Here is a 24149-nt window from a genome sequence, read left to right as displayed (position 1 = left end):
GTAGATGCTATAACATTTGCGCAAGCCAATCAATATACGCTTTATTTGGATTTTTGTTACCAAAAATATGTAGCAGACCACATATTGGCCTAAATTGATGAAGACATTTTATTTTATTTTTTTTTTTATTGGATATGTTTTATAGCAGAAAGTACAAAATATTTTTTTTTTCCAAAATTGTCAAAAAAAATTGGCTTTTTTTTTATAGCACAAAAAAAAAACACAGAGGGGATCAAATACCACCAAAAGAAAGCTTTATTTGTAGAAAAAAGGGACAACAATTGTAATTGGGTACAGCGCCGCACGACCGCACAGTTGTCAGTTAAAGTAACGCAGTGCCGTATTGCAAAAAATGGCCTGGTCAAGAAGGGGGGTAAATCTTCCGGAGCTCAAGTGGTTAATGAACACGATATTGGACGTGTGTATCGGACATTTATATATATAAAATAAAAAATCATCATCCTTGTTTCCAGGATTATTTATTTTCCAATAAAACGTCAGGTGAAGAAATTCGATTTTTTTTTTTTTATTCCATTTTTTATTTGCTATGATTTATAGCAGAAACTAAAAAATATATATTTTTTAAATTGTCAAAAAAAAAATTGGTCTTTTTTTCTTTATATTTTGTTATCAAAAATATGTAGCAGACCACATATTGGCCTAAATTGATGAAGACATTTTATTTATTTTTTTATTTTTTTTATTGGTTATGTTTTATAGCAGAAAGTACAAAATATTTTATTTTTTTTCCAAAATTGTCAAAAAAAAAATGGCTTTTTTTGTTTATAGCACGAAAAAAAAAAACACAGAGGGGATAAAATACCACCAAAAGAAAGCTTTATTTGTAGAAAAAAAGACAACAATTTTAATTGGGTACAGCGCTGCACGACCGCGCAATTGTCAGTTAAAGTAACGCAGTGCCGTATCGCAAAAAATGGCCTGGTCACGAAAGGGGGGTAAATCTGCGGAGCTCAAGTGGTTAATGTACACAATATTGGAGGTGTGTATCGGATATTTAGATAAAAAAAAAAAAAATCATCATCTTTGTTTCCAGGTTTTTTTCTTTTCCAATAAAACGTCAGTTGATTTATTATTGACGTACATGAAGTGATCAGGTCTACTGTGAAAACATTTTATTTTTTTGGGCAAAAAAAGAAAAAGAAAGTTATTGTAAAGTTTTAGGGCATTTTGAAATGAAAATAATGAATTATGCAGATCAGACTTGTCATCATCATTAGGGAATATAGCAGCAAGGACATATTTAAAAAGCGTGGATTGAAGATGAAAGGGAAAGTGAAAATTGTCTCAGGCAAATCAGATCATGACAAGCTTAGGAATTTTTTAGTAGGTCACAGAAATGAAATTATAATGGTAATGCAGGAGCGTGGCACCCAGAGAATAACGGGAGAGAGAGAGCTTTTATTGCTATATTTTAGGCTGCTCATCTTTGGCTGCAACGTCTCTAAAATACGTCGTCGATATACCAGGGCCGTACCGAAAGTAATGCAAAAATGGGCAGAACTTTTTTTTATGAATTTATATAGTTATAAAATAGATAAAAATGTCACATATTGGTAGAGTAACTCTTCCTGTAGAGCGTGTGCCAGCAACCTGTAGATCGCGATCTACCAGTAGACCGGGTAACTGGTAGATCGCGGTCTGGGTTTGCTGACTCACCATCCCAGAGCATCAAACAGAGTGCAATGCAAAGGGATTACTTGTAAATTTGGAGCTGTAGTAGGGAGCAGGAACCACATAAGCCGATGCCTCCTCTGCAGTAATGGTTCCTGTCTCATGCGGAGTGATACCAACTGAGGTCAGTAGCGGCCCATCCATTAGGGGCGCCCGGGCACTGCCCCCTCTCTCCACGCCACCCTCTATATGTATAATCTATAGATTCATGCATAGCTATCCACGGCCGCTGCGGCCACCCCCTATTCATACGTCCAACTACTTAGGGACGCCGGGCGCCTGAATTGCAGTGGCGGGGGGTGTTTTTTTAAAGCACCTGATTAGAGCCAAAGGCTCTAATAGGCATCAAAATAGGATGAGCTTGTGGCTTGTGACTCCCGATTGGCCGCCGAGGTGGAGGGAGGAAAAGGAAGCCGCCATGATGACCCGCGGGAGAGCAGGGAAAGCCGCTGGTGAAGCGATGGGGTAAGTGCTACCGACCGACTGTAGGTAGGATTGAATGAATTAGTGACTTGTATAGCGCTACCTATGCGAACTGAATCGCTTCAGGATTGCCACCTTTTCTTCAAGCCAAACCCGAAACTTTAGCAACGCACAGCAAATTTTTCCCCGTAGTGTACATTATAGGATTGTAAAAGACCAGGGACACCTTTGGGTGCCCTAAGGAGAGTATTAATGGGGTGTGGAGTGTAATGCGCTGTGGCTAATGATGGCGCTTAACCACTTCAGCCCCGGAAGGATTTATCCCCTTCCTGACCAGAGCACTTTTTGCACTGTGGCTTTAACTGACAATTGCGCGGTGGTGCGAATTTGCACCAGAACAAAATTGATGTCCTTTTTTCCCCACAAATAGAGCTTTCTTTTGGTGGTATTTGATCACCTCTACGGTTTTTATTTTTTGCGCTATAAACAAAAAAAGCGCGATAATTTTGAAAAGAAAACGAACTATTTTTTACTTTTTGCTATAATAAATATCCCCCAAAAATATATAAAAAAACGTTTTTTTTTCTCAGTTTAGGCCGATACGTATTCTTCTACATATTTTTGGTATAAAAACCTCAATAAGCGTATATTGATTGGTTTGCGCAAAAGTTATCGCGTCTACAAAATAGGGGGATACATTTATGGAGTTTTTATTATTAATTTCTTTATTAGTAATGGCGGCGATCTGTGATTTTTGTCATGATTGCGGCGGACACATCGGAAACTTTTGACACTATTTTGGGACCATTGTGCCATTGTCATTTATACAGGGATCAGTGCTATAAAAATGCACTGATTACTGTGTAAATTACACTGTCAGGGAAGGGGTTAAACACTAGGGGGTGATCAAGGGGTTAAGTGTGTCCTAGGGAGTGATTCTAACTGTAGGGGGATGGGCTACCCTACCCTCCCTCTCCTGTCAATTAACTCCAGTGATGAGGGAGCGGGGCCGAGTCCCGCTGTCTGTGTTGATAGACGCAACAGCAGGGCTAAGGAGAGAGCCTACAGGGGTGCCCCATGGAAATTGGTTTCCTATTAGGGGCACCGACAAGAGAGGAGGAGCCAGGAGCACCGGCGAGGGAACTGAGAAGAGGAGGATCCCGGCTACTCTGTGCGATTCTATTGCACAGAGCAGGTAAATATAGACATGTTTGTTAGTTTAAAAATAAATTAACTACTAATTTAACCCTTTCACGACTAAGCCTATTACTGACATTTGGTGTTTACAAGTTAAAATCCCTATTTTTTGCTAGAAAATGACTTAGAACCCCCAAACATTATATATATATATATTTTGCAATATTTTTGCAAATATTTTTGCAATATTTTATGTCACACAGTATTTGTACAGCAGTGTTTTAAACGCAATTTTTTGGGAAAAGGGACACTTTCATGAATTAAAAAAAAACAAAACAGTATAGTTATCCCAATTTATTTGTATAATGTGAAAGATGATGTTACGCCAAGTAAATAAATATCAAACATGTCACGCTTTATAATTGCACACACTGGTGGAATGGCGACAAACTTTGGTACTTAAAAATCTCCATAGGCGACCCTTTAAATTTTTTTTCTTTTTTTTTACGGTTACCTGGTTAGTGCGTTTTCTTTGCTGCGCGAGCTCGCGGTGACGGGGGCGGTTTGAATTTTTTTTTTTTTTTTTTTTATATGATTAAATTTGTGTTTTTAAAAAAAAATTAATTTGATCACTTTTATTGCTGTCACAAGGAATGTAAACCTCCCTTGTGACAGTAATAGGTGGTGACAGGTACTCTTTATGGAGGGATCAGGGGTCTAAAAGACCCCAAATCCCTCCTTTGCACTTCAAAGTATTCAGATGACCAAAAACGATGTATCTAAATACTGTATATTTTTTAAAATCCGGCACCATTGGCAGCCGAGTAAACAGGAAGTGACGTTGTGACGTCGCTTCCGTGTTTACATCAAGGAGCTGGATCGCCGCTGGAAGAGCTGGATCGTCGATCGGCTCTCCGGTGCCACCGGGAAGCCCGGGAAGAGCGTCAGGAAACGGCGGGAGGCGGCGGGGTCATCCCCTCCTGTTCCTCCGGGATAACAACTGAGTGGCTTTTAGCCGCACTGATTGTTATTCTCGGAAAGCCGATCGCCCCGCTCTAAACAACGGTACCGGGATGATGCCTGCAGCTGCGTGCATCATCCCGATATAACCCCCGAAAAAGCCAAGTACGCACATCTGTGTACGCTCGGCGGGAATGGGTTAAAGTGTCGCCTATGAAAAATTCAAGGTAGTACAGTTTGTCGCCATTTCTCTTGTGCATGCAGTTTTATAGTTGACATGTTGGGTATCTATTTACTAGGCACAACCTCATCTTGTAAAGTTTTAGGAAAAGTTAGGTAATATATTCTGTCTGTATGCCCTAAAATTAACTTTAGTGTATTTTTTTTCACTGAAATTTAGCTTTTCATAAACTGTTGCACTACTATTGTGTGCCACAAAAAAAAAAAGCCACAAATGTATTCTCTAGGGCAGGGGTTTCCAAACTTTGTAAACAAAAGGGCCAGTTCATTGTCCTTCAGACATAGGGGAGCCAGACTGTGGCCAGTGGGAGTGGAAATTTTCCTGGAATCAGTGGAGTAAACATCCCCACATTTGGTATTAGGGGGAGGAATAGAGCCCCATCGTTGGTATCATTGGGGGGGAAATAGTGCTCCATCGTTGGTATCATTGGGAGGAATAGTGCCCCATTGTTGGTATCATTGGGAGGAATAGTGCCCCATTGTTGGTATTATTGGGAAAAAACAGCTCTGGTAGTTAGAGATAAAAAAAAATGTTTGCAGTTGTGTGAAAGGAGGAAGGAAGGGGGTAACTTAATGGAAAGAGGGTGAGGAGGGTGAGGGTCCACTTTAGGGCTTTTTCCTGACTATGGAATAAGGTTACATAGGGAGCATGTCTATGTGTGTCTATGTGTGTACACTTCCACTTTAACCACTTAAGGACCGCCTCACGCCGATACGTACATTGGCAGAATGGCACAGCTGGGCACAAGCACGTACCTGTACATTGCTTTTTAAGTGCCAAGCCTTGGGGCAGGAGCGCGCCGCCGGCGGTCCTGATCTCCATGACTGTGGCCGCAGGACCAGTGGACCAGCGGACCGCGATCGGGTCACAGACCTCTCCCCGTGCTTCCTAGTGTGGCGCTCACCTTTTATAGGAAAAGACGACCAGTGACATCACATGCCAGGCCACGCCCCCCTACAATAAAAAAAACCACACATAACGTCATAGTGGTTAACTTCTTCACTGCCAGTATCAAAAATAAATAAATAGCACTGATTGCTGTATAAATGACAATGATCCCAAAAGTGTGTCAAAAATGTGCGATGTGTCCGCCATAATGTCGCAGTCACAATAAAAATTGCTGATCGCCACCATTACTAGTAAAAAAAAATTATAAAAATGCTATAAAACTATCCCCTATTTTGTAAACGCTATAACTTTTGCGCAAACCAATCAATAATCGCTTATTACAATTTTTTTTTACCAAAAATATGTAGAATACGTATCGGCCTAAATTGAAAAAAAATGTTTTTTTTATATATTTTTGGGGGATATTTATTATAGCAAAAAGTAAAAAATACAGAATTTTTTCCAAAATTGTTGCTCTATTTTTGTTTATAGCGCAAAAAATAAAAAACGCAGAGGTGATCAAATACCACCAAAAGAAAGCTCTATTTGTGGTAAAAAAAAGTACGCAATTTTTTTTGGTAGCCACGTCGCACGCTTGCGTAATTGTCAGTTAAAGCGACGCAGTGCCGAATCGCAAAAAGGGGCTTGGTTCTTTGGCTGTAAATTGGTCCGGGGCTTAAGTGGTTAAAGTACTAACACATTTAGGTCTCCAAGTCAATTATGTGAAGGATCTTCTTATAACACACAAACAAATGATGTAAAGTTCACACACCTGCACAGAAAATTAGATATTTGACATTTTTATAGCTTTGCTTTGCTTGTGCCGCAACCTGTTTTACCTCAAGTGCCATTTAAAGTGGAAGATTTATAGAAGAACTCCGGCAATGTAAACCTTTCCATGATGTTCGGATGTATATTCCTGTATCTCAGCCATTGCCAGAGTTCTTTACATTGTGTTTTTCCAGCAAAGTATCCTGTGTAGTCAGGGGGGCCCCAGTAGATATTAAAAGCCTGGGCAGCGTTGTGTAAAGTTCATTCATTTTATTGTCATACCTGATAGGCCACTTGGGACCCCGGCAGACCTCGCTGAAAAGACAACTGATGGTTTTGACTCCTGTAATGTTTCTAGTGGAGCTTCCAATTGTTGGATAGGAACAAGGCAGGACATGAGGAGGATCACTAACTGGTTATTTTTGGGCCAGTCTTCGGGGGGGGCCTACAGGTATGGCAAAAGGATGCATGAACTTTTTAAAAAGCTGCACAGGTTTTTAAAACCCATTGGAGGCCCTTGACAGCAGTTTGCTCTGGGGGGGGGGGGCGGGACACTCGGCAGGGGAGAGGAGACGGGAGCGCCGCCGGGGGACCCGAGAAGACACTGCACAGGGCAGGTAAGTGTAAGCCCCTGTACACACGGTCGGAGAATCCGTCGGAATGTGTCCTATCGGACCGCGTTGTCGGATAATCCGACTGTGTGTGGTATGCATCGGACTGATTCCGTCGGAATATCCGTTGGACCTAATTTTCCAACATGTTGGAAATATTTCCCGACCAACTGGTCCGATCGGACATACTCCGATCATGTGTAGAGAATTTTGATCGGACAAAGTGCCACGCATGCTCAGATCAAATTCCTACATCAAAGCTATTGTCTACTAGCCTGAACGTAGTCCCATCGTAACGAAATTACGTCATCACGTTCTGAATGATCGGATTTTTCGACAACTTAGTCCGGCCGTGTGTATGCAACAGTTTCGGACAAAATCCGACGGATTTGGTTGTCGAAATCTCCGACCGTGTGTACAGGGGCTTAGTGTAACATGTTTGTTGTTTTTTTTTTTCAAATAAAAAACTTTGGGGAGGGGCAGAGTCATACATTCAGTGGCTATTAGACATGGGCGCCGTCAAAAAATGTGTTTTGTTTCATTCCGTTACGTTTTGTATTAAAAAAAAAAATTGTATTTCATAATTCGTGTCCGAAATTCAATTCAGATTTGTACGAAATACGAATTTTCGTTAGATTCGTAAACTTTTCGTTAAAATAACGAAAGTTCGTTATGATGAATTTATCATTATGAGGGGCTCCCACCATCCCTGTGCTGTGCTGACTTCCCGGGTTTTTAACTTTTAGGTTCGTTAACTTTTCGTAACAATTCCGAATTTTCGTTATGAATTTGGATTTCGTACAGAATTCGTATGCATAAAAATTCGTATTTGGGATTCGTACGAATTTTCGGAAATTCGTGCGAAATTTTCGATTCGTGCAAAACTAATCGCACATGTCTACTGGCTATGGACGCCCAATGCTGGACTCGGGAGCGGATCCGCAAGGTTACCCCTTTAAGAGCACTTCTCCTAGGGGGTTATCGGATGCAGGGAGGAGCCGCCAGAGCTGTCGGGGGACCCCAGAAGAGGATGTTTGGGGTCACTTTGTGCAAAGCGAGCTGCACAGTGGAGGTAAGTATGATATAGAATGTGGGGAAAAAACAAAATAGATAAAAACGCTGCTAACACTCAAACAAAGTCTAACGTAAATAGTGGAACAATAGTGTAGCGCTAATATGAACAATAAAAGTAGCAATGCATGTGCTTAAACACAATATATGTGTTAAAAAAAAATATGTGAAAGACAGACATAAATAGATGTGTATAGCACAGTGGACACAATCGGTGTGTGAATCCAGTTGTGAATATAAACTTCAAATAGAAAGTGCAGAATAAAGTCCACAGAGAACTGAAAGAAAGCTTCTTCCTGTTATGGTGACACCAGACCAATGGGGGGAAAAAAAAGTTGTCCGTTGTCACTCTAAGAAACTCTTCAAGGGTAAGTAGATGGATACTCTTACCAGTAGACATGTGCACTGAAAAAAAAATTGTTCATTTTAGTTTTCGTTTCATTCGTTTTTTTGATTTATTCGGAAATTTGGAAATCCGAAAATTCAGAATTCGGAAATTTCGGGAATTTTCACATTTCGATTTTTCGGATTTCCGAATTTTCGGGTTTCCGAATTTTGAATTTTCGGATTTCCGAATTTTCTATTTTCCAAATTATTTCCGAATTTCCAGATTTCCGAATTTCGGATTTTGGGAATTACGAATTTTCGGAACTCAGAATTTCCGAATTTTTGGAATCGGGAATTCAAAGATTTGAAAGTCCAAAAATTTGAAAAGCTGAAAAAAAGAAAGAAAATCAGTTTAATAACTACGGTAACTATTAAATTAACGAGTATGAATTTATCTGAAGTTACGAATTATCTGAAATAACAAATGCCGCATCTAAACAAATGGAATGGAACAAATTAATAATAAATAATTAATAAATAATTAATAATAATAAAAAGGTTTTATTATTATTATTAGATCGTTACGTTCCATTTGGTTAGATGTGGCATTCGTTATTTCAGATAATTTAATTCATAACTTCGGATAAATTCGTACTCATTACGTTCACTAACAGACAAATTTGAAAGGGAATTCCTATAACTGTAATTTAATAGTTATTATTTAGAATGAAACAGATTTTCCTTTTTCTCTAATTTTCAAATTTCCGAAAACTCCAAAAATCCAAAATTCAGAAATCTGAAATTCGAAAATATGAAATTCAAAAATTTGGAAATCCGAAATTTGGAAATTCGAAATTTGGAAATTCGAAATTTGGAAATTCGAAATTTGGAAATTTGAAAATTTCGGAAATCCGAAAAATCTAAATTCGGAAATTCGGAGGTCCGAAAATTGGAAATTCGGAAATTCAAAAATTCGGAAATTCTAAAATTTGGAGATTCGGAAGTTCGGAAATCCGAAAATTGGAAATTCAAATATCCAGAAAATTAGAAATTCTTAATTTTGGAAATTCGTAAATTTAGGGAATTCATAATTTCGCAAATTTCAAAATTTGGAAATTTCAGAAACTGAAAAATTCGGAAATTCGGAATTTGTCAAAATTCGTTAAAAAACTAATTTGGAACTAAACGAATTGCACATGTGTTCTTACCAGCTGGGATGGACACACGGGTCTTATGACAGTGGGTCAGTAAGGCTCAAGATCCTGAATGGTCCGGAGCAGTTGCTGTGCACGGAAGATGGTCCAGTAGATCAGGTGCAGGGTCCCCAATTCTCCGTCCCAAAATTCCACAGGGGAAAAAAGATTGTTGTAAGATCAAGGTAGAAAAAGAGGAAGGGCGTCTAGTGTGGGTCAAACCGATGGGTTTATTGGACTATGTCATACATCACAAATGACAAATAAGAGTGATCACAAAATATAAAAAGGTAGAAAAAGGAATGTGGGGTGCAGTAAATGCTAACGCTGACGCGTTTCGACATTAAGGTCTTCGACTGGGGCATAACTCTGTCCCCTCACATTGCTACTCAATAAATAAATTCCTAAACATGGAGGTCCGTCCTAGAAGGAGGCGGGAAACATGAAAAATACTATTGAATAGTTGATAGTTTGATAATTCGAAAGTATTTTTAATGTTTCGTATGATATTCATTGATTTGGATTTCAAAATGTATTTATACTTTACTCTGTATTTTCAGAAGTGGTATCAGTCCCTGAAGAAGAATATAATTCATACATATGTTGAAATGCGTTGGATACTCCCACCACTCACCGGCATCTGTAATTTGTATGGATGGTACTCCTTATGTGTAGTGGGGCGATACCACCTGGGATACTATTTATTTCACTATGATACATGTACATGCGCATTTTTGTCTGGGTTTCCCTTGAGGGAATCTTTTTATTATGTAAGAAGAAAAATATAATTAAAAAATATATATACATACAGTGGTATATATTTCAAATTTTTCTATAATTGCCTTTAAAATCCCATTTAGAGGTATTCACAATTGCAAAAATAAAGATCCTTACCCTTGTGTAATTCTTTGTGAACTGAGCCTTTTGGGCGGCTGGTGGCTCTCCATCCTGACTGGCACTGACGGCTTTGGCCATAGGGAATCGATCAGAGTTGTTCCCGATCATGCGATCGCAATGCAAGTGACGGAATGCATCATATATGTAATTTTTTTATATAGTTCTACTTTAATACAAACTTGATTTATTTCTCCTTTCTCTTTTCAGCATATACCGCCTATTTTCTGCAGACAGGAAGCGAGTGGAAACGGCATTAGAGGCATGTGGTCTTCCGCCTGGCAGAGTAAGTATCCCATACATGGTATGGAAGAGGTCAGATTTGCTGACATAGAATAGGAGTTGGTGGACCGGTTCATACCAGTTCCGGTGTGGGAAATGTGCATCCAACCAATCAAAATCAGCGCAAATAGTTACAAAAATACTTTGTATTTCAACAAGAAAATGATGAGAATACAACGATTATGAACTAATACCCAAAACAAATACCCTTTCACCAACCATGTTAAAAAGAGCCAATATTGTCTTAGCACACGAACACGTCCGGACCTCACCTAGGCCACTATGAATCTATCAGACAACAATTGGCACTGATGGCACTGCGGCACTGTGGCACTGATGGCACTGCGGCTACATTATGACAACTGCAACTGCATGATATTGTTAACAATCACCAGGTAGGGGACATGTGATACTAAAGCCGGGTTACCTGCAGTATTCGCCTAATCTAGTAGATAGGTGAGGCCAATTCATTAAAACAAGAGAAAAGAAAAATGGCTACAAAAGTGGAGTTGCTGACCAATCAGTATTTTTTAATGCTCCCATAAATTGTATGGTGAAATCTGATTGGTCACCTCGCTTTTTGTTCTTACTTTTTTATTTTATTTGTTTTTTTTTAAGAATTATGCCGCGTACACACGATCGTAAATTCGGCCAGCAAAAGACCGATGTGAGCTCTTGGTCGGAAAATGTGCCCGTGTGTATGCTCCATCGGACTTTTGCTGACCGAATTCCCGCCAGCAAAAGATTGAGAGCAGGTTCTCAATTTTTCGGTCGGAAAAAAAGGCGATCGGAAATTCCCGATCGTCGGTAGCAATTCCGACTGGTGCAAAATTTCTACGCATGCTCGGAAACAATTCGACGCATGCTCGGAAGCATTGAACTTCATTTTCTCGGGTCGTCGTAGTGTTGTACGTCACCGCGTTCTTGACGGGTCGAAACTTCAGCAAACTTTTGTATGACCGTGTGTATGCAAGCCAAGCTTGAGCGGAATTCTGTCGGAAAAAACATCCAAGATTTTTCCGTCGGAAAATCCGCTCGTGTGTACGCGGCATAAGCATCAATAAAACGTCAACTGCTAGACACCAGGCATCGCATTTTATTTCTAATCTGTTGTATCGAGAAGCATCAATTAAAGGTGACAGATGCACCTTACATCAACAACCAAGGATGGATTTCCCCAGTAGAATTCTTTAATTTGCTAGAAACAGCTGTTTGATTCAATTAAACAAAAACACGTGTGAAATAAAAAATAATATAAAGGATTCATTCTACCGGGACATACAACTGTCGCAGCCCCCCCACCCTAAACAGATTGCTACAATTATCACTAAGTGTATATTATTAAACGTTCAGGAAAGCTGCAGATGATGGATCTGAATATGTCGTCAAAATACAGTATCCAGGAAACTCCGCTTTTGGTTTCTGTGTATATGATAGTAGTGTACATCAGAATTTTTCCATCGGTGGTTATTAAAGGCTATGCTGGTGTATTTTGCTACATCATTCTAGTTTTGTTACATTATTGTAGTGATAACTGTAGTGGTTTTGCACACACATATTTGAAGGCTTCTTTTCACCTTCTACTTTTCTCTTTTGTTGTAGAACGTGTAGAAAGTTCAATAGTTCAAGCTGACTTTAAAGCTGCCCCTTTAAGCAGGAACCAGACGAATTTTGATTTGTGTGCAGCTCTCTGTGTTCAACAGAAGCCGGTCATTGAATCCGATTCCATTGAATGGTCCTGCTAGAATACCGGAATTCAATCAGCCCACATGGCCAATGGAGAGAGTCCCACTGTTAGAATGCAAAGACACAGCAGGGAGGATTTCCTCCTCCACCTTGAATGTGTAAATGGGGAAATCAGTTAGACATTCAAGTTAATTAAGCTAATGAGCTAAAGCAGTGGTCTCCAAACTGTGACCCAAAGGCCAGAGGCAGCCCTTTGCCTGTTTTTATCTGGCCCTTGGGGCACTGTTCCTTCCACTGACACCAACACTGGGGCACTATTCTTCCCACTAACACCAACGATGGGATCTATTCTTCCCACTGACACCAACAATGGGGCACTCTTCCTCCTATTAACACCAACGATGAACTCTATTCCTCCCATTAACACCAACAATGGGGCACTATTCCTCCCATTAACACCAATAGTGGGGCACTCTTCCTCCTATTAACACCAACAGTGGGGCACTATTCCTCCCATTAACACAAACGTTGGGCACTATTCCTCCCATTAACACCAACAATGGGAGCGGGCGCATTGTGGGGGCACTATTCTCCCCACTACCACCAACAGTTGGGCACTATTCCTCTGACTAACACCAATAGTGGGGCACTATTTTTCCCATTAACACCAACAATGGGGCACTATTCATCCTATTAACACCAACAGTGGGGCACTATTTCTCCCATTAACACCAATAGTGGGGCACTCTTCCTCCTATTAACACCAACAGTGGGGCACTATTTCTCCCATTAACACCAATAGTGGGGCACTCTTCCTCCTATTAACACCAACAGTGGGGCACTATTTCTTCCATTAACACAAACGTTGGGCACTATTCCTCCCATTAACACCAACAATGGGCACTATTCCTTCCACTAACATGCAGAGTGGGGCACTATTCATCTCATTAACACCAATGCCACACTATTCCTCCCATTAACAACAACAATGGGGCACTATTCCTCCTATTAACACCAACGATGGGCACTATTCCTCCCATTAACACCAATGGCACACTATTCCTTCCATTAATACCAACAATGGGCACTATTCCTCCCATTAACACCAATGGGACATTATTCCTCCCATTAACACCAAAGATAGGCACTATTCCTCCCACTAACACCAACAGTTTGGCACTATTCCACCCATTAGCACCAACAATGGGGCACCATTCTTCCCATTGACACCAACGATGGTCACTATTCCTCCTCCTACTTACCACAAATGCTATGTTATTTTGTTTACTCCCGCTGACCACCAGGCCTGAGACATTGTCTAATCCCACTAACCACAGTGTGGCCCCCTAAGTCTAAAGGGCAGCAAATTGGCCCTTTTTTTAAAAAAAGTTTGGAGACCCCTGAGCTAGAGAATAACCCTGCCCATATACATAGTTTTAATCTGATAAAGAGCGTTTAAATCTACTTTAAAGTTGAACTAATCTCTCACTTTTCTTTTTGCTTTCTACAAAACTACAAATTATTTTGTTAAAGTTTAGTTCTACTTTAAAGTAAGTAATATATTTTCTAATGGGAGTGGGGCCCCATTTGTAAAAAATTGCATTGAGGAAAATTGGAATTTCTTATTAGCAATGCAGGAAGGGACCTATCATCCAGCTGTTACCTAGTAACAGCCCTCCAAATTTTAATGGAAAAAGTAGACTCTAGCTGAGCTGCTGAAGATCTGGGTCGCAAATGTTGACCTTAGAACGACAACATTTTCAATTTATTTGGTTTTAATAATGTTGAAGCCTCCAAAAAGTTCACAGTCTAGATTGAAAGATTTTCATAACTTTAAATTCAACGTTTTTTACACCATGAGCTCAAGTTTTAAATTAAAGAAGTGCCCATGGTAGTCATGCTGATTTTGCCATTGAGACCCAAGTCCAGCCAAAACTTTTTGGCTACAGAGGGAAAGGGTTAGAACAGGAGTAGGCAACCTCAGTACCTCGGTGTCCTAAAACTTCAAATCCCATCATGCCTCGGCCTTTGAGACTCATGCCTGAGGTTTGCAGTCCTGTGTTTTGTTGCGTAAGAAATGTGCAAAAAACTTGCAAAAAACGTGCATTGGAAAACGCTCTTGGCTCAGTGCCAAAAAATAGAGTACATGAGAAGCTTTGGTGCTTATGTCGAACATAGGACAACCCATTCAAGTAAATGGACTCTTTGTTGTCGCTCTACAGACGTGCCAAAAAATGCGGTTAAAGATTTGAGTCACACGGGTTTGATTGCGGCCTTAAATAAATTTGTAATACTGTGCTTATTGTATCTGTCTCACGTACCTGATAGTAGAGCCTGATTGGACGAGGAAGGCCTCCCTAACACCTCTGATTCGGGGCTTGTGTGAACTGAAGGCCCCGGAGTGCAGAGTCGCACGAGTGCCAAGGAATCTTGCAGGCAGCAGGGCGGATGTCCCGAATGGCTGGAGAAGATACCAGAAGATCTTGGCAGGCAGCTGGTGCAGGAGACAGCAACAGATAGCAGGGTCAGGCAGGCTGAGTCATACACGGCAAGACAGACAGATGCAGGGTGAAGGCTGGAGCGTAGTCAGGACACAAGCCGGGTCTGGAATCAGATGAGTGCGAAAAGGATCCAAGGGAGAAGGCAGTAGAAGGGTCACAGGACAAGCCAAGGTCAATGCAGGTGGAGTTCAAGGGATGGTCAAAACAAGCCGGGTCAACACAGAGATCAGGACACAGGTTTCACGGGTAACAGAGCACACAGGAGTTGAGACGAAGCAGCACTGGAGGCAGGGACATTGGGATGCGCGACAGCTTACTGTCCTTGAGGCTTTAGGAGGGCTGGACTGTGGCCAGTGGGAGTAGAAAATACTCCTGCGTCAGTGGCAGTAAACAATGCCTCATCATTGGCATCAGTGGGAGGAATGAATGAATGAATGAATGAAATACTTATATAGCGCACAATGCGAACTGAATCGCCTCTAGACGCTGTGGCGAGCTTTGATCATCTGCTAAAAGAGGAAGGTCTTGAGTTTTTTCCTAAAAGCCAGGTGATTTTCTTCCAGGCGGATGTTGATTGGTAGAGCATTCCATAGCCGAGGCCCTTGGACAGCGAATCTCCGATCACCCTTGGATTTATACCGGGCTTTGGGCACGAGGAGGAGGTTTTTGTTGGCTGATCGAAGACTGCGGTTTGGTGTGTAATGATTTATTTTCTCCATTAGGTATTGCGGAGCTTCTCTATGCACGCATTTGTGGGTGAGGCAAAGGGTCTTGAACGTGATCCGATTTTTTACGGTTAGCCAATGTAAGCTCCTCAGTGAAGGAGAAATGGATTCCCAGGGTTTTTTTCCTGTTATCAGCCTTGCCGCCGTGTTTTGGATCAGTTGTAATCGCGCAAGTTGATATTGTGGTAATCCTATGTAAAGCGAGTTTGCGTAGTCCAGTCGTGAATTAATGATTGTTCCAACTACCACTGCTTTGTCATTCTTTGGGATAAAAGGTCTGCGAAGCATTCGCAGCAGATGGTGAGATCGACTGACTACAGATCCTATTTGCGCATCCATTGACATTTGTGCGTCTAAAATAACCCCGAGACTCTTCGCTTTGGTCTTTGGGGAGATAGTCTGCCCAAAGACGGTTGGTGGAGACCAAGAGGTTTTGGTTGCGGGCTTATGATTTGGGTGTAAGATAAGAAGCTCTGTCTTTGATTGGTTCAGCTGGAGGGAGTTGGTGCTCATCCAGTCCTCTATTGATTGGAGGCAGTTTTCAAGTTGTTGTTGGTGATCTTTTTTTCCATTGATCCGGAAATAAAGTTGCGTGTCGTCAGCGTAAGAGTGGAAGCAGAGATCTGAGCATCTGATGATTTGAAGGAGTGGGCGAATGTAAATGTTGAAGAGAACGGGTGACAACGGAGAGCCTTGAGGGACTCCGCAGGTGACTGCCCGAGTTTTGGAGAGGAATTTTCCTAGTTTCACTGTCTGTGACCGATTTCCTAGGAAGGACGCGAACCATTGGAGATCTATGTCTTGGACTCCGGCTACTTCTGTGAGGCGGACGAGTAGAGTATTGTGATCTACTGTATCAAACGCTGCACTTAGGTCTAGCAGTACGAGGAGACACGGCTCTCCGTCATCTGCTGCTTCGAGGGCGTCATCCCAAATCTTGAGGAGAGTTGTTTCTGTTCCATGACCCGGGCGGAAGCCTGATTGCAGCGGGTCCAGGAGTTTGTGAGTATCCAGGTGAAGTTGTAGCTGATGTACTACAGCTTTCTCCATGATCTTAGAAATGGTGTTGAGGCTTGTAATCGGCCTACGGTTGTTTGGATCCTGAGGGTCCAGGTTTGGTTTCTTGAGTAGAGGTTTGACGATGCCTTGTTTGAGGATGCTGGGAACAATCCCTTCGTGGAATGATCGGTTTATGAGGTGGGTTATGGTTGGAGCCACGATGTCGGAGCATTCTTTCAGTTGTTTTGTGGGGATGATGTCAATTGGTGAGGTACTGTCACGCAGTTTATTAATGATGCTTTTTGCGGTGTCTACGGTAATTGGGGATAGTGAAAATTTTGGCGGTTGCGGTATGTTGGTGCGGACATCCTCTTTATGTATTTGCTGGCTGAGGTTGGATGTTTTCTTCTGACAAATTGTTTCCCTGATGGTTTTGACTTTATCTATGAAAAAATCCGACAGTTTGTCACAGTAATCCTGGGATTCGCTTTCTGGGGGTTCTAGGCACACCGGATTCATTGATTGATTAACCAGTTTAAACAGTTCCTGTGGTTGGTTTGCGGTCGTTGAGATTGTATATGAGAAGTGGTCCTTTTTGGCTTTGAAGATTGCTTTTCGATAATTCTCTGGAATAGTGCCTCATCATTGGCATCAGTGGGAGGAATAGTGCCCCATCATTGGTTTTAATGGGAGGAATAGTGCCCCATCATTGGTTTTAGTGGGAGGAATAGTGCCACATCATTGGTTTTAGTGGGAGGAATAGTGCCCCATCATTGGTTTTAGTGGAAGAAATTGTTCCTATCATTGATATCAGTGGGAGGAATAGTGTCCCATCATTGGTTTTAGTGGGAAGAATAATGCTCCATAATTGGTTTTAGTGGGAGAAATAGTGTCCCATCATTGGTTTTAGTGGGGGAATAGTGGCCAGTCATTGGTTTCAGTGGGAGAAATAGCATCCAGTCATTGGTTTTAGTGGGAGGAATAGATCCTGCCAATGGTTTTAGTGTAAGGAATTGTGCCCCATCATTGGTTTTAGTCGAAGAAATAGTTCCTATCACTGGTTTTAGTGGAAGGAATTGTGCCCCATCATTGGTTTTAGTGTAAGAAATAGTGTCTCATCATTGGTTTTAGTGGGAGGAATAGTGGCCCTCACTGGTTTTAGTGGGAGAAATAGTTTCCAGTCGTTGGTTTTATTGATAGGAATAGTTCCTACCAATGTTTTTAGTGGAAGGAATTGTTCCCATCATTCGTTTTGATGGAAGGAATAGTTCCTTTCATTGGCTTTAGTGCAAGGAATAGTGCCCCATCATTGGTTTTAATGGAAAGAATAATGCCCCATCATTGGTTTTAGAGAAAGGAGTAGTTAGTAGTGCCACATTGTAGGTTTTAGCGGAAGGAATATTTCCCCCTTGTTGGTATCAGTGGAAACAATAGTAGGGAGGAATTGTGACCCATGAGCCAGATAAAGGCAAGCAAAGAGCTGCATCTGCCCTAGGCCTCAGAGACATCACTGCCCCCTAGGCCTCAGAGAGATCACTGCCCTGGGCCTTCACTAAGAAAAACGTTGGCTGACTAAATAGTGTATAGTTTTTTTCTGGTAAATACATTGTTTGGATGTGTGCTAGAAATGTGTTGAAAAAAGTATACAAAAAAAAAAACGAAAAAAAAAAAAAATGCATTGAAGGCAAAAATTCAACAAAGATAAAAACATGCTAAATGTGCATTCAAACATTCCTGATGATGTGCATAGTTTCCAACATGTTAAAGTTGTCACCATAAGGAGGCGGTAGGAGAATTTCGAGTAGCGGCACATGTTCCAGTCACAGTTGTCTATAATAGATACATTTCCCTTACGTTGGAGATACATTCTTTAATTTTCTGTTGAGTGAATGGAAATCTCCCAAATTGAATAAATCTTAAAAATGGAAAAAAAAAAAAAAAACTGATGGGTTTTAGCCATTCTGAATTCCATCCAAAACGAAAAAAAATGTTTGGTCTATAAATACAGTTTAATCTGGAGTCCTTTTAAAAAATATATCCAATATAAATACGTGGAAAACATCTCTAATCTTATGTGTCCGAGGATTTTCACAAGCGCTAATTATGAGGTTGGTATAAGAAAAATGTATTGTTTCCTGTAGAAACCAATTGGATTCCACCTGCTGTTCCTGCAGTCCAGGTCTGAACATGAAACAAAGATTCTGATTGGTTGGTACAAAGTCATTTTCACTGATCATTGCACAGCTCTATTGTGAAGGTGACAAACTAGGGGGGGGGCATTCTTTTACCCAGCTACAACACCAGTTAAAGTGGAAGTAAACCCATCGATTTAAACAGTTTAAAAAAAAATGGCATGCCGGGAATGCTAACTGCACATTGGCTGTGCTCTCAACCAAACTGTCAAACCACCCAATGGCTGGTGTCATAACGGATCACATGTGCAGCACTGTGGCAGCTGAAGATTAAACAGAGGCAAAGATGGCAGCTTCCGTGGATGAAAATGATAGGGGAGTTTACTTCCACTTTAACATTTTCAAGCATCCATCGAAAAGGAAATGTATAAATAGGAAACTTCTTTCCAACTTTCTTGTCCATTAAGGGGCACTAGAAGTCGTTCACCTTCATTTTTTTGCCAATCCTCCTGTAGGCAGCAGTAAAACACAAAGGTGAGTAACTTGATCTGTCCATCAAGACTCCAAGAAAATGGATTTTATGATGAGTCCAAAAGTCAAATTTGCTTTTTGGCCCATTGAGGGACACTGGAGTTCATTTATCTTCAAGTTATACTACAGGAGGTTTGAACATGAGCAAAAAAACTAAAGGTGAATGCCTTCCATGGTCCCTCAATGAACTCAAAGAAAGGATTTTATGGTGAGTACAAACATCCTAATTTTTTTGAGTCTGCAAATATACATTCACTGGATCAGCATTTTTAGGAAATTGCTTTCCATATGTTGAAACTAAATGGATTTAAATTTTAATTTCCTCCTATTTACTTCACAGAGTGATTCAGTTCCTCAAGATGACTTCACGCCAGATGTTTACCATGCCTTCATAAACAATATATGTCCTCGACCTGAGATAGACCACATATTCGCAGAATTGTAAGAAATCTTTACTATAGAATTTATATATTTATAGATGTGTGCCTATACAGTCTTAATTAAAAAAAAAAAAAAGAACCCAGCAAAAGCCTCAACCATCCCACATGAAGGCAACGCAGGCCACAAGAACCTCAGCATGTTAGAGAGCCACTGCAACACCAGTGCATAACACAGCCATATCAAAATGGCCTACCAAACATAAAGAAGCCTGATCCTTGTGTGTTAAAAAAAAAGTATTTAGGTAGCTGCATCCAACCAGTCCCCAGGTTCTTGTGTTCTGTGCTGACTTTGTGTGGGTCGGTTGGGTCTTCCTGGGTCCTGAGATGAGGGATGGTGCCAGGACCCGGAATACCTGCAACCTCTGCTGAGTCTCACAGTATTGCTGAGCCACTTGAGATGATGGCTGATTCCTTCGACAACCTAGCCTTGTGTCTTGTTTCTCTTGAACCTTGAACCCTTTGCTCCTCCCATGAACTTCCTATTTAAGCCATACCTTTGCACTTCCTATCTGCCAGATTATGGTGTTTTCTCCAGGCAATTTATTGCTCTTGTCACTCCTGCTGCCATCTGCATCCTCGCTACTGCGCATTACCAACATTTGATTTATTTCTTGACTACACTTCTACTTGATCCCAACCTGCCACCACTTGTTCCAGAGCTCTGGCTTGTTTACTGACTATGCTTCTGCTTAATTACTACCTACTATTTCTGCTACTGGACCCCGGGTTGCTCATCTCCTAGTGGGGCGATCCCGAGAAAATCCATCCACACCATCAGGTCTGGTGATGATCTAATAGTATACCTGTCCTGTGGGTCCATAGCAAACTGGTGGGCCTGACTCCTGACCATAATACATGGTTTTAATGGCTGATGTAATGTAATATTGCCTTGTATTTGATGCCTTATCAGAGTGCTGTTGCCTTATGAGTTTATGTGAAATCTTCATTAATATCTGTAAAATATTGTAATTAGAAATAGATCTAATTTGGCTGGCATCTATGAAAGCCAGGTAAAATGCCTCCACCCAGGTGCTTGTTAAGAGCAGACAATGCGGGGCCGAGACTCCAACCATGGAGAACAAATTCCATTTTTCTACACCTACTCACTTCAAAGGACCCCATGCTGGGGTATGCAATGAAGGGAGGCAACCATAATCAATTGCTAAGTTCCTGGGGAAATCCAATTAAATCTTTTTCCCAGAATACTCACAAGGATTTGCATGAAAGGGGGCCGACTTTTGTAGTAAGCCCTCCAATCATGCTTGAGTTAAGGCAGCCTATGGGGCATCAGCATGAAGGGGATATATTCCGAGCAAAGGGGAGGTAACAGTCTCTTTTTGGGAACCCGGTCATCAGAGTGGGACGTTTGTAAGGATGGGTAATTATGGTTAAAGGTGTTGCTTGTAACTAAATATGCTTGTATGCTTGTGACTAAATATACTGTCTTAGAGAATATACTTTGTATTCCTGCATGTAAATATTATATTTCAACCTAATATTTTCTTCCTTGAGGTAAGACCATAGATAGAGATTTGTGTGTTAGCTAGACTTTCAACTACTTTTAATAAATGTTATTATATTTAAAGCTTTTCCTCCTCGTCTTTAGAATTCTCATATAACCCATATCATATCTTGTGATTAATAAATCAGAAGTATAGATTTTAAAGGTTAACAGTGCCTAAAAAGGCCCAAGTTAAATTACCGGTATTTGTTAAATTGTCTAATGTACATGGTGGCATTTAAGCTAATATATAGGCCATCCTGTTGTATTAGATGGAACTGTTCAAACAAATAATACCCCAAAAGCAAGTCACTTTATCGTACCTGGAAGTGCATCCTTTAATCCATATTTTGCAGGTCCAGTGGCCATTAAAGACTCTAAGCCCTTGTACACACGGTCGGAGATTCCGACAACCAAATCCGTCGAATTTTGTCCGAAACTGTTGTATACACACGGTCGGACGAAGTTGTCGGGAAATCCGATCGTGCAGAACTTGATGACGTTATTTCATTACGACGGGACTACGTTAAGGCTAGTAGCCAATAGCTTTGGTGTAGGAATTTGATCTGAGCATGCGTGGCACTTTGTCCGATCGGAATTCTCTACACATGATCGGAGTATGTCCGATCGGAGCATTTCGTCTGAAAATTTTACCAACAAGTTGGAAAATTTGGTCTGTCGGATATTCCCGACGGAAACAGTCCAATGGAGACCACACACAGTCGGAATATCCGACAAAACGGTCCGATCGGACACATTCCGTCGGAATCTCCGACCGTGTGTACAAGGGCTTACAGTGGGTGTTGAATGGTGGGAGAGTCCATGGCTCACTCAGAGTCAAGGCAGAAATTAATTGAAGGGATCAAGATGTTCACCAGACACAAAGAGATCAGTCTGAGGATTAACAAAGGCTCTTCTAGACATCACATTGTTAATTTGAACAACTTCATGATGTGACTGGTTCATGTAAGGATATTCTGAATGTCAGATTGTGTTTCTTGGATTCATTTTAATTTGTCATCCACATTATTGATCTTTGAAGTAAGACAAAAATACATGTTATTTTTCAGCGGAACAAAAAGTATACCATACCTCACAGTTGACCAGATGGCAGAATTCATTAACCTAAAACAGCGGGATCCACGGCTAAATGAAATTCTCTATCCACCATTGAAACAAGCGCAAGTTCAGCAGCTAATTGAGAAATATGAGCCAAATAGCTGCCTCTCATCAAAAGGTAAGTGTGTTTTCTTCTCTATATGTAGGTAGAATTTTCGTGATGAATATACAGTATTTAAAAAAAAAAACGATTAGAAAGGAAAAAGGGAACTTAAGAGGCAGCCAAACCTTTATGATATGGAGTAGCCATAAATATACACAGAAGTTACATCATTGACACTTTTGTAACTTTTTTTATATGGATTACCATATGCATTAATATATAAATATATATATATATATATATATATATATTATATTATATTCCCAAAAGTATTGGGACACCTGTCTTTACAAGCACATGAACTTTAGTGGCATCCCAGTCATCGTACGTAGGGTTCAATATTGAGTTGGCCCACCCTTTGCAGCTATAACAGCTTGAACTCTTCTGGGAGGGCCATCCACAAGGTTTAGGAGTGTGTCTATGGGAATGTTTGACCATTCATCCAGAAGCCCATTTGTGAGGTCAGGCACTGATGTTGGACAAGAAGACCTGGCTCACTGTCTCCACTCTAATTCATCCCAAAGTTGGTCTGTCGGGTTGAGGTCAAGACTCTGTGCAGGCCAGTCAAATTCCTCCACTCCAAACTCGCTCATCCATGTCTTTATGGACCTTGCTTTGTGCACTGGTGCGCAGTCATGTTGGAACAGGAAGGGGCCATCCCCAAACTGTTTTCACAATGTTGGGAGAATGAAATTGTCCAAAATGTCTTGGTATGCTGATGCCTTAAGAGTTCCCTTTACTGGAACTAAGGGGCCAAGCCCAACCCCTGAAAAACAACCCCACACCATAATCCCCCCTCCACCAAATTATTTGGACCAGTGCACAAAGGAAGGTCCACAAAGACATGGATGAGCGAGTTTGGGGTGGAGGAACTTGATTGGCATGCACTGAGCCCTGACCTCAACCCGATAGAACACCTTTGGGATGAATTAGAGTGGAAACTGTAAGCCAGGCCTTCTTGTCCAACATCAGTGCTTGACCTCCCAAATGCGCTTCTAGAAGAATGGTCAAACATTCCCATAGACACACTCCTAAACCTTGCGGACGGCCTTCCCAGAAGAGTTGAAGCTGTTATAGCTGCAAAGGGTGGGCCAACTCAATATTGAACCCTATGGACTAAGACTGGGGTGCCATTAAAGTTCATGTACATGTAAAGGCAGGTGTCCCAATACTTTTGTCAATATGGTGTTTATAAATTTTGTCGTATCTGATTGTCTGATTCTATGTGCCAGTTCCCTGGGCACCATGTCTGATACACTTGAAAAGCCTTTTTCCATATAATTTTCTTGGTGAATATTTTACATGGTAGATCACCAGGCCTTTCCTCAACTCTTCCTATTTGCTAGGCCTGGAACTAGCATGCAGATTTTGATAACACATGTGCACAGCCAATGTGTACACACGTACTGGGGCTAATTTATACAGGATCCAATTAACCTGCCATTATGTCTTTGTAATATGGGAGGAAAGGTGAATTCTCATAGGAAACTCATGCAGATATTGTCCTAGCCGAGATTCAAACCAAGGACTCAGTGCTGCAAGGTATAGGTGCTTACCACTAAGCCACTGTGCTGCCCTGGATCACCATGTCAAGGCAGTATAGCCTGGCAGCAACAGTTCTGCAGGGACATGCAAGGTACAGCTCATTCAGTATAGATGTAGATCTTGGGGAGGATTAAGTCAGGTTCCACCTACGAACCTATGACCAGACCACGTACACTAAAGTATGTACATATCGTAATTGTATAGCACAGGACATAGGCATAGTATTCTTGGACCCTGGGTTATACGCTCATACTGTCAGGTGATTTGGCACTGGCAAAGCTTTCATGGAAACACCCCCTCTGGGGTGCCTCCCCTGTTTCCCTGCACCCCTCCATGAGTCCTCAGTTTTTTGCTATTGTCCTAAGGTAATGGACCTC

The 24149-nt window shown here is 41.2% G+C and overlaps 1 protein-coding gene across 1 annotated transcript in view; it reads left to right on the top strand.

The window, feature by feature from the left end:
* PLCB1 (phospholipase C beta 1) overlaps positions 1 to 24149 on the top strand; it is a 957098-nt gene that overhangs the window by 570249 nt on the left and 362700 nt on the right. The window contains exons 7-9 of the mRNA XM_077485489.1: positions 10419 to 10494; positions 19405 to 19505; positions 22076 to 22242. Of these exons, the coding sequence (XP_077341615.1) occupies positions 10419 to 10494; positions 19405 to 19505; positions 22076 to 22242 (344 nt within the window). The remainder of the gene's footprint in view (positions 1 to 10418; positions 10495 to 19404; positions 19506 to 22075; positions 22243 to 24149) is intronic.

This window comes from Lithobates pipiens, unplaced genomic scaffold, assembly GCF_037356315.1.
Source record: "Lithobates pipiens isolate NorthernLeopardFrog02 unplaced genomic scaffold, aLitPip1_a1.2 Scaffold_18, whole genome shotgun sequence".
In the NCBI taxonomy this organism is placed as follows: Eukaryota; Metazoa; Chordata; class Amphibia; order Anura; family Ranidae; genus Lithobates; species Lithobates pipiens.
Note: the sequence above shows the minus strand (reverse complement) of the source record. Positions and strands in the feature narration are given on the sequence as shown.